Raw genomic sequence first — 11896 nt, forward strand, 5'->3', positions numbered from 1 at the left:
AGGGCTGACCCTGCTTAGCTTCTGAGATCTGATGAGATCAGGCTAGCCTGGGCCATCCAGGTCAGGGCAAACTGTTTGTATATGTATATATTTCTGTAAATATGTGCAGGTGTTACACGGGTTTCAATTGACCACTGATGAAGGCCAAACAGGCCGAAATGCGTCTGGCATGTGGTTATAGATATCAACCTTAGAAAATGCCATTGTGCTATTTTAATGTTTTTTAATAATTTTAATCTTGACATGGCCCTTCTAATAAATTATAATTTATAATTATATATTATAATTTATTATAATATATTTATATTATAATTATATAATTATAATTATATTATAATATATTATAATATTTATTATAAATTATAAATTATAATTTATTAGAAGCGCTATAAATTATATATATACAAGCTACAGCACAGAAATGCTAGAGACAGTTCCTCCTCCACCAAAAATGTAGTCAGTGGCGATTCTCTGTTTACTGACTGGACAACCAGCACACACGTGGAAGGGTCAAAGAAGAGGAGGCTTGACAAAATGGCTGCTGACTCTGCATTTGTTACCCTAACAAGAATATCCCTCCCTTTTGGTTGGGTAATTAGCTGGGGAGACTATATTTTGCAAGAGTCAGGGGTAGCCCAGATCTTTTCCTCTTTGCATACAGAGATCAAATCCCTGTGGAAAAAAACCTTAATAAAGAGATTTGTTTTGACAATTAATTAAGCTTTATTGTAAAAGCAACTTTTAAACACATGCACACAGCAAAACACACAAAGCCCAATACGCTCAAGAACTAGAAAATAAAAGGTAGGAGTGGGTGGACATAAGGATATGAGGTTCCCAGGGGAAAGTATATTTACCTATCAGAGGTGCAACGTCCAAAATAGCAGCTGCAGGAAGGGAAAGAGAAGGGGGCCCACTAGCAACACACACCTTACCATTTTGAGAGGGGAGATATATATACCCAAAATGTATCCTGGGGCACCATGAAGTCACTGGTGACCAAGCATTACCGGTGGACAAAAGCTTGATTGCTCTTTGATTAGTTTAGAAGTTTGGGTAAGGAAAGGACAGGAGGTGAGACAGATCAGAAGTGGCGGACCTACATTTTTCAGGCCCTGAAGCTTGAACTGTTATGGGGGTCTCTTCGCAACCAGCAACAATAGGGCAACATCCAACAAGGTCCAAAGAGCCCTGCTGCCCTTGCAAGGACCTCAAGGCCCAAATGGTGGAGAACAGGGTGGTGGGGTGGAGTCCTGGAAAATGGGCCATACAGTGATGAAATAAAACTATAGAACTACTAAGCCGTGCACCAACAAAGGATTTAAGGATCCAGCTGCCAAAATGTAGGCTATGAATAGATTCTGGTGAGCTCAGAGAGTCCATACAGCCAGGGTTCGGGCGCTGAAAGCCCCCGAGTAAATTTTGAAATTTGACCAATTACAGGGACATTTTGAGACCATATGAAATTGGTATTAGAGCATATTTTAAGGTCAGTATTAAGTACTTCAACCCATTGGCTTATGATTCTATCACTAAAAAAAACCATCGATTTTGTTGAGAAATTCACTCATTAAAAAAAAGTGGCTTCAGGGGGACCCTCCAGGATTAGGGGCCCTGAAGCTTAAACTTCATTAGTTTCACAGTAGATCCGCCTCTGCAGATCAGAAACAATGCCTGGGTGCTCTGGATTAAGTACCCTTAAGATTCGGCTATAGATTTCTAGATGAGGGAAATGTCTTGGGAAATGTTTGTCAGGAAGAAGGGGATGACTCAGAGGGGCTTGGTTCCCAACTATTTTGCATCTTGATGGGTTTGTTTTGGACATCTGGCTGTGCTGAGTAAGGATTCCAGGTTCCCCAAATGGGGCTGAATTACTGAGAAGATTACTGGGGTTTTCTTATCAGCTGCAGGAGAAAGCTAAACATATGCTGAAGAAGGTGTTTCTCTGTCTTATTGTTCTCCAGACTACACCTGGCATAAGCCTGGGGGGGAGGCAGGCAGAGAAGCCTAAACATGCCTGCTTGGCTCTGGAGTTTGTCACAAAGATGGATACCAGACAACTTCCATTTTGTCTCTGGCTCCATAGCAGTGCCCTCTCCTTGTGCGTTCACTCCAGTCCTGTACACCTCACAGGGTGTACCAGGGAGCCTAGGGCTGTATTGAGAAGTTGGTTAAAATAAGCAGAGCCCAAAGAAGCAGCTAAAATGAAGCTCTTGCATGCTGAATTGCTGTTTAGTTTCTTTACTGGGGCAGGAGAACAGGAGCGCCAGTGATGAAGGGCAGTTGCAGCTCCATCTTTAGACTCCTCCAAGCCAGTGATGGTATAGCCTACAGACTTCTAGGTAGAGGAGAACTTGGGTGCCCAAAACAACCCCTCCTTTAGCTTCCTGAAGGGAGGTGATGTTAGTGTGTCTATGTCAGCGTCTTGCAAGGTCTGTCTCATTGTCTTGGTACTGGCTTGCCAGGTTGGTTTGGCTTGGGTTCTCTGGTTTTCCATTGGTTCTGTTGGGTTTGCTGCCACATTGGCTCTTGATCCTACCAGACTTCGGTGATATGACACTGGTTCTGTTGGGCTTGCAACAGCACCTCTTCCTTCAGTTTATTCTGCTGTGGTTGTCGGGTGAGATGTTGCTTCTGTTGGACTTGTTGGTGCTATTTGCATTAGGAGGGCTTTTTGGCCAGTGGTTGCTTGCTCTTATGTATTTGACCGAGGGGTTTCCCCTGGAGAAAGCATAGGGTTCAGTTCCCCCACATAGGAAACAGTAGAGATAAGTAGGATGGCTGGGTCACCTTGTTCAAGGGCCCATAGAATTGGACCCTTTGGTCAAATTCACTCGAAACTTGGAGAGTCTTTGGTGGACAGGCAAGTACTAGATCCCCCTAGATCCCCTGCAATTTTGGTGTCATTTGGCTGAAAAACAACCACGCCAGCCCCCACTCCAAAAAAGTCCCCCATAACGAATAATGGAACCCGAATAATTCCAGAATCCCCGGGGAGGACGGGGGACCTGAATCTTGAAGCAGTATTGGAGGACCTTGTTGTGTTAATTCATTGTGCTGTATTCTTGTTTCTAGATTTTCATGCATCTCAAAATGAAGTTATCCTCCTAATTGGTTCTTGTGGGTTATCCGGGCTGTGTAACCGTGGTCTTGGTATTTTCTTTCCTGACGTTTCGCCAGCAGCTGTGGCAGGCATCTTCAGAGGAGTAACACTGAGAGACACTGTCCTTCAGTGTTACTCCTCTGAAGATGCCTGCCACAGCTGCTGGCGAAACGTCAGGAAAGAAAATACCAAGACCACGGTTACACAACCCAGATAACCCACAAGAACCAATGAACTCTGACCGTGAAAGCCTTCGACAATATCCTCCTAATATTCGTTGTGTGAAACCTATATATAATGTATAGAACAGCTTTGACTTGTCTATGATTTCTGCAGAAGGTTTTTTTTTAATTGTTTTTTGAGGTGGGATGGGGAAAGTTGAATTAATTTTCTTAAAAGTTCTTTCATTATTGACAGGCATTTTAATGAGATTCTGCAGATTAGTTGGTTTGGGGAAAGCTCTCTGCTGTCATTGCCAAGGGCATGTAAGAAATGAAAGGACAATTTGTACCTGATTGATATCTGGAGATGCAGGGAACCTACAAAGAGAGACTGGTCAATCTGTTCCTCCCCACGCAAATCTTATTTCAGGATCAATTGCTTTTTCATTTCAAATGATCCGGCTCATTGTACATCACAAGTGGGAATCTAATCTGTTCTGATCATGCTGCAGTCTACCTAGAGTGGTCTCCTTATGCTGGGGGAGAAATTGGGGAATAAAATCTTTTTCTTTGAGGATACTACTGTAAAACCTGTCTGAAGAGACACATTAATATAAAAAAGTGACATGCAATAATAAAAGAACCTCAACTGTACAAATATTAAAAGGAACTAGACCCCAACCATGACCCAAAGCCTATATTCCAATTGTGTGTTTTTCATTTGTTTCTTAGGCTTTGTTTGTTTGTTTGTTTGTTGGGGTTTTTTTATAAAGCTGCAAAATTGAGAGGAAAAGGGTTGGGGAACTTTGCAAAATAAGAGAAGCGTTATTACAAAAGATGTAAAGCTGGAATGAGGAGCGAAGGTCTGATTGTAGTTGTATAAGCAAAAAAAAAACCTCAACACTTTCAACAAATGTATTCCTTCTAGGTGAAAAAAAACAGGTTTAGTCTTTTCAAAACACACCTCTCTTTATTTATTTATTTACTTACTTCATGTACACCCTGTCATTCTCCAAAAAGGGGGCCCAAATTGGCTTACACCTCTTTCCTCTCCTCCATTTTATTTTCACAGCAACACTGTGATGGAGGTTAGGCTGAGAGGTGCACCTGTCCGAAGCTCGCATGGCAAAGTGGTGATTCGAACCTGGGTCTCCCAGATCCTAGTCTGACTCTCTAACTGCTACACCACACTGCCTCTCATACTGCTCTTACTACCTATCAGAATGTTGGGTAGTTAATAACAATATATAAGTTCTTGCTTTTTTTCAAAGTTAATTTTTCACTGTATATATCTTCATAATACAGGCTAAGAGATTAAGCCGAGAAAGCTTTACCTTTCAGGAAACACATTACAACATATACCCGTCACTGGACATCAGTTTCAGTTATACAGGGAATTTGCCACAGTTTTAACACTTATTCATCCAGTTCAAGCTAAGCCTAGCAAAATGTCCATTGATATCCATTACAGAAAACACACGCTTCAATACACATTTTCTTTCAAAGAATATAAATCAGAGAAAATAATAGTATTTCCCAATATGCTTGATTAGGTAATGAAAACCATAATGTATTACATTTGATCTCAAACTAGCATAAAGCTGCCTCATATCAGCATTTACAAGTGAGGCACTGTTTTTTTGTTTTTTGTTTTCTACTTTGTATGAAAGCGGTTACTTATGATTTGAGACTGGATTTGATGTGACATACGAAATCCATGCTTGAATTAAACTTTTTTTTTTCTTGTACTTTAAAGAAGTTGCCAGAAGCTTTGACTTTCATTAAAACAGTTGTTTTCCAGGGTCTCGGGGGCTTCCCAGATGTTCAAAAAATAAATGTCAAGCATTCAAGCACTCACAATGCTTAATTTCTTATTAAGAGCCAGTGTGGTGTAGTGGTTAAGAGTGGTGGTTTAGAGAGGTGGAGTGATCTGGAGAACCAGGTTTGATTCCCCACTCCTCCACATGAGTAGTGGAGGCTAATCTGGTGAACGAGATTTGTTTCCCCACTCCTACACATAAAGCCAGCTGGGTGACCTTGGGCTAGTCACAGCTCTCTTCGAGGTCTCTCAGCCCCACCTACCTCACAGGGGGTCTGTTGTGGGGAGGGGAAGGGAAGCTGATTGTAAGCCGGTTTGATTCTTCCTTAAGTGGTAGAGAAAGTCAGCATATAAAAACCATCACTACTCCTTATATTCTAATAGGCAAGCACGAGCCCATCTGCGGATACTTATATCCACAGATCGGGCCCACAATGACAGAATGTAGATTTTACTCCAAACTTGGGGGGCACCCCTCCCAGGTTCACAGAAAAACCTGCAATTAAAAGTTTTTAAAATAAATAAATAAATGCACTACTGCTTTTGTGGGGGAGGGAAAGAGGACAGGGAACAGTACCACTGGAGATGAGCAGCTGGGTGAGAAGAATCCTCCTGTCCCTTCTATGCCTCTTTCCATGGTCTCTCTGGTTAGAAGCTGATAGGAAAGTTTAGGGAGGACGGCTCAGGCCCTGGAACAGAAGTCTTAATTTTCTAATAGTTTATTTCATACACAGGAGGAAAACACCAACAATGGGGTAAGACTGTGTCTCAAGACCTACCATGACAGCAGTAGACATCTGCCTGCTGCTGCTCCCCTGTTCTCACACTGCCTTCTGCCTCTATTTCCTCTTAATCTAAGGATGTCTCAGCAGGGAAGGAGAAGGAGAAGGAGGAGAGTTGGTTTTTATATGCTGCGTTTCTCTACCACTTAAGGAAGAATCCAACCAGCTTACAATCACCTTCCCTTCCCCTCCCCACAACAGACACCCTGTGAGGTAGGTGGGGCTGAGAGAACTCTAAGAGAACTGTGACTAGCCCAAGGTCACCCAGCTAGCTTCGTGTGTAGGAGTGGGGAAACCAACCCAGTTCACCAGATCAGCATCCGCCGCCCATGTGGATGAGTGGGGAATCAAGCCCGGTTCTTCAGATTAGAGTTCACCGCTCCAAACCACCACTCTTAACCACTACACTCTTAAATAAAGTAGAATTTAGAAAAGTACACCCAACTCTCTGTTTAAAAGGTATGATTTAAATGGGGATAACATTCATGTCTATCAAACCACCCCAGAAAGACTAGCAGGCAGTTATGGTGCTAATAAGGAAGAAGTACTATATTTTCCATTAACAGCAGCAGAATACCACATCATTAAGTGCAGTGTCATCATTTGGCCCTTGCTCTGCCTCCACCCTTGTCTGTATCCCGCATATCCCATAATGGCACTCTGTACTCCATGGGCCAAATTTACCCCATTCATGTGAGTTGCCGACCAGTTCTTCCTGATCTTCACAGAGGAATTTGATGTTGTTGGCTGCCGTATCATCCCCAAGCCCCTGGGGTACTTCCACTCTCAGAGAGAAGGCCACCATTTTGCCACTTCTTGGGCAATAGTAGCGCCCAGACCAAGTACCCCACCTGCCGAACAAAAACAGGGGAATTAACCTAAGAAACGTATTCATATTTTCCTGACCATAGTATATGAAACCCTTAGAGCCTCAAATGCATGTGCAATGGGACGGGTCTGTCAAGATGTCCCCTTATGGAGATGATATCTTCCCTGCCTTCCGATTCCCACAGCAGTCTGGTGCAACCCCTGAAAAGCCAATGCTGGAAGTCAAAGGAAGTTCATAGATAACATTCCACTTGGCACATAGGGTTGCAATAAGATGGGGAAATTGTATTAAATCACCCACCTTTCTCTTTCAGGGCAGAAAACTCACCAGATCCAACCCAATCTTTCTTTAGAAAATTTGGGGACACCAACAAGCCGGCTGCAGGATGTATGTGGGGTGGGGGGTTGCTGCCACCCATTACGCCTGATCTGTCTGCCCAAATGGCAAGCCTATTCACCTCTCCCTGTTCTTTCCCCCTCTGTGGGTGGTGGGGCTATGGGTGTGTAGGACCGTTTCCAGTCCAAGACAACTGTCTCATGGCTAAGGCCATCCCTGGATCTCTGCTAACAACATGGAACAACAGGGTACACATGGAGGGTGGACACATACAGGGCCTGTGGCATCTAAACAGCAATACTAGTTCACAAAGGTTGCCATTTGAATAACTGCTGTCTATAGATCATCCGTTGCTTCAGTTTTTACAAAAACTCTTAAATGCCCCTCGATGTGTTGATGGCGTTACCCTTCGGCCGAGTTTGGCCAAATGTCACTTGACTCTAGGGGATGGTTGGCCGTCTTTAAGCTTCAACTTAAGCTGCACTTTAGCACTGAGGGGCTCCTAGCTTCTCCGAAGCACGACCCCTTTAAATCCTCATGGCAAAAAATCTTAGATGAAAAATGGTCACTGTTGGGCTTCTCGCAGGATAGGTTATTAGATCTTGGAAAAACTGAAGCTTTTACCAAAATTAAAAAGAGCATTAAAGAGCTTGATCATAACAGCACTACTTTTTGTGTTCGCCACGTTTGTTCATCCCAATTCTTTGGAATACCACCACCACGTGGTTTGCCTGCTTAAACTTCTTATTTGACAACTCCTCGTCTTTCTAGAGCCTTCTGTTTAGCTAGACTGAATGCTAACCCCTCTATTGTTATGCAGGGCAGAATTTTGAATATACCATATCCAGACAGGACCTGTCCTTGCTCTTCTGGCTCTATCGATTCATTAGCTCATGCCCTCTTGGAATGCCGCTTTTATGAGGAACGTTGATCACATTATATCTCTCCCCTTTTAAAATATAAATCTAATGCCTCTGTGTCTGACATAATGCCTTTTTTGCTAAGTGACAGGGATCCCAGGGCTACATTGTCAGTGGCAAGATTTGTTTCAGTCCTTATATCCCTCAAACATTAGATATATGCTGCTCAAGATCAATGGATCAAAGAGCTTCTAAGAGATAAAGGAAAGTTCACAAAGAGCCACTTACTCACTTTGAAACAGTGGATGAAATAAATGCACCATCAGAGCATATCAGACGGATGCCATTCAGAGACGTGTCATCATTGTCAACATGGCTTCCTTGATACGGCTCTATCTGAAGTAGGAGAGATAAAGAGACAGTGAGAATGTTGTAAATCAAAAGTGTTCTGGGGGGGGAGTTCCAAGGCTCCCACAATTACACAAAGGGGTAAGGCCACAATGGTTTCTGTGGGGGCTACCATGAGCACAGCATGGTAGCCTTGATTGGACCGTATTTTAATAACCAGCCTAGATCAAACAAGCACAGAGTAGCAAGATCCTTATCCTCTTTGGATTTTTTAAGATCCCCCAAAAGAGCTATGTAAAGTTCATAGGGTAGGCAAATATTTTTTTTAAAAAAAAAAAACAGAACAAGAGAGAAACAAAATGGGGGAGGGGGTTGAGAAGGGTTCCATTTAGTTTATCCCAGCACCCGATATAGACCCTTTTAGCAAATTACCATGATGGTTATTTTCTTGGAGCAGCCTGTTTTAAATGTTACAGGTGTGGCACAGTAATCTGGCGTTCTCTGAACTTGTTTGACTCATCTTGGACTATAAAAATGAGGCCAAGGCCAATGGTGCAAAAGAGGTTAAAATGTTTTTTATTACTCAGAATAAATATTCCCTTTGTGTTTCACCCAAGGGGCTTCCTCAGCCCCTTGGACAAAATGCGTAGGGAATTTTTACTCTGAGTAATTAAAAATCTTTTAACCTCTTTTGCACCATTGGCCTCATTTCTATTTCTTGTTACTGGAATGGCCCTTGTATTTCTTTTCATCTTGGACAATGCCTGATCTTTCCTTAGGGTTTATGGACTGGGGCTTATGGGTTGGGGTCATGGATGTACGTAATTGCCTTTAGGTTAACTGGCTCTAACTGGCATAGGGTTGCTAACCTCCAGGTACTCAGCAAACTAGAAACAGCACTTCACAAGCTAGACACAATGATTATAAAGTAGTGGTATTTAATAACATATCCACCACTGATAGTATGTAGGCAAAAACATGTGTTGTTAATTATTGCCTTAAAAGTAACACCAAAGAGAGGACTATGCCTTGTTACAAACAAATAATAATATAGGTAAGTCCATGAAAGGGGGTGCCAACCTCCCTTTCTTCCACAGATATGCTTGTTGAGAGTAGCAATTCAGTAGTGCAGTTGTTCTCAACAGAAGCCCGGTGATCTTTCTGTTTCAGCGATTAACGCCTTCTTCAGGGACCAACGCTGGCTGTTATTAACATTCTCTGTGTTATACAACAGATAAAACTTTTTCATAACCTCCCATCTCTTTAAAATACATTCCATTTTTATCAATAAATAACAAGAATTATATCTCAATTAATAATTTAAATGTTTACAAAAATACTACATATACTTATAAAAATATTTCATATACTTACAAAAATACGATGCATATAATTATATATCACCATCCATGTTATCTGGTTTCAAACGAATAACCTTTTCCAGAGTAAAAGTGGTATAATGGAATGTATTTTAAAGAGATGGGAGGTTATGAAAAAGTTTTATCTGTTGTATTGTACATGAAGAACTGAAGAAGAATTGGGCTCTTTGCCCCGAAACGATCGTATTCTCCTTGATAGATCATCTTGCAGCAGTTATATTGAGAAAAACATCTTTTCAATGAACTTTGTTCCACTACTTACCTGATAGAGGAATTTATGGAGACTTACCTGTTAGGATATTTCACTATAATGTAAAATTGCACATCCTTTCATTGTATGAATATATATGTTACTGGTGGACCTTATACCACATACTGTGAAGGATATAGCTACAATATATTTGGCAATGTTAACAGCTATGTTCCTGTACTGATTACCTGGCAGCTGGCAACCCTAACAGGAGGCCTTTGATGTTCCTAGGTGGGAGAAGGACCCCATACATCCCTGTGGTGACAGCCCTGCCTGGAACTGTTTTCTGGTTCACAGGCACCAATAATCGTTGAACTTTTCTGTCGATAGTTTAGGAAGAAGGAAGGACGGAAACTTCAGGACACCAAGTCAGCATGAGAGGGTCTGAAAAGGCCAGTGGTACCTTCAGTGAGAAGCCAATAGCATAACCACTTGGACAACGCTCTACAGTTCCCCAGTAGCCCCATGGTCCACCGTTGGGCACAACGATCTCCGCAGAACAATAAGAAGGATCATGTGTGCTGCGGCAGCAGCAGCAGAACAGGAGAAGGATGAGCACAGTGCTTGAGGAAAGGTCCATTGCGTGAAGTCCTCTTAGGCGGCGGAAATTTGATCGAAGAGTGGCAGCCACAGGCTTTCAGGGTTTCTTCCTAGGTCTAGTGTCACCATCCCTATTGCAGAAATTAAAGTGCCACATTTGTTTAACTTGCTTTGTTTATAGTCCACCTTTCTTGGTGAGACACAAGGCAGAAGCCAGATTAGATAATTAGAAGACTATGCAATAAAAACCAAGGAATACATGTTAGGAAGAATGCAAACAAAACAAAAACCTGGATAGAAGAAGAGGAGGAGGAGGGAGGAGGAAGAGGAGGAGGAGGAGGAAGAAGAGCTGGTTTTTATACGCTGACTTTCTCTACCACTTAAGGGAGAATCAAACTGGCTTACAATCAAACTGGCTTCCTTTCCCCTCCCAAGAACAGACACCCTGTGAGGTAGGTGGGGCTGAGAAAGTCACCCAGCTGGCTACATGTGGAGGAATGGGGAAACCAACCAGATTCACCAGATTAGAATCTGCCGCTCATGTGGAGAAGTGGGGAATCAAACCCTTGGACCAGTCACACACTCTCAGCCTAACCTACTTCACAGGGTTGTTGTGAGGATAATATGGAGAAAAGAGTAAGCCACTATGAATCCCCATTGTGGGAAAAGGTGGGGTGTAAATTGAAGTAAATAAATATGTATTCCATTGAAATGTGCCTATTGCATTTCTATCCCCCCTTTTCCTCCAAGGAGCTCTAGATGACATAGATGGTTCTCCATTTATTTTTTTCCTCACAGCAACACGGTAAGGTAGGTTAGGAAGAGAAAGGGTGACTACGTTACAGTTATCAAGTCAACTTCAGGGCAGAGGAAGGATTTGAACCTGAATCTCTCCAGTCCAGTTCAGTATTCAAACCTATAGAATAGACTACATAATCCATTTCTTAAAGGATTCCTAGCTTCAATTTCTTAAAGGATTCCTAGCTCCCAAAGCAAGGTGTGTGTTTTTAAATTAAACGAAGACTCAAATCTGAAACTGCGTTTTCCCACTCTTGCATACCCCTCTTAGCATTATTCTACACCAGTTCTCACATTTCAGGATTAAATGCTTTTCGAAATAAGAACGGTTTGGAGCCCCTGCCAAAAACTCCGAATGAGCTGGTCAGATTGGCCACCCACTGGGCATCCCACACCATCACAGATGTTCAGTTCAAACGTCTTGGCTTGATCTTAAAGCCATTTTAAAAATAGAACAGAAAGGCAGGTTACATTGAGGGAAAGAATGGGTTCCATAAATGCGCCAGTTGTACACTCACCTCTCTGGCCCCATTTGTTTATACAGATTGTAATCCTGTTTCTGCCCCCAAGGAATTCAGTATTATCTACAATGTGAAAACCCTGGGATGGGAGAGGAGGGATCAATAAACAGTGTTTGCTAGAACTGGAGACTTGGTTTCAAGACCCCACTCAATCATGAGGTTGAAACAGA

General features: G+C 42.4%; 1 protein-coding gene across 1 annotated transcript; it reads right to left on the reverse strand.

The window, feature by feature from the left end:
• Window positions 1-6424: 6424 nt before the first annotated feature.
• Window positions 6425-10447, reverse strand: LOC130485658 (vitelline membrane outer layer protein 1-like). Its single transcript, XM_056858878.1, has 3 exons — window positions 10271-10447; window positions 8183-8286; window positions 6425-6716 (listed from the first exon to the last, which is right to left on the reverse strand). The coding sequence occupies exons 1-3, from the start codon at window positions 10445-10447 to the stop codon at window positions 6425-6427; spliced, it is 573 nt and encodes a 190-aa protein (XP_056714856.1).
• Between the last annotated feature and the right edge of the window lie 1449 nt (window positions 10448-11896).

This window comes from Euleptes europaea, chromosome 12, assembly GCF_029931775.1.
Source record: "Euleptes europaea isolate rEulEur1 chromosome 12, rEulEur1.hap1, whole genome shotgun sequence".
Classification (NCBI taxonomy): domain Eukaryota; kingdom Metazoa; phylum Chordata; class Lepidosauria; order Squamata; family Sphaerodactylidae; genus Euleptes; species Euleptes europaea.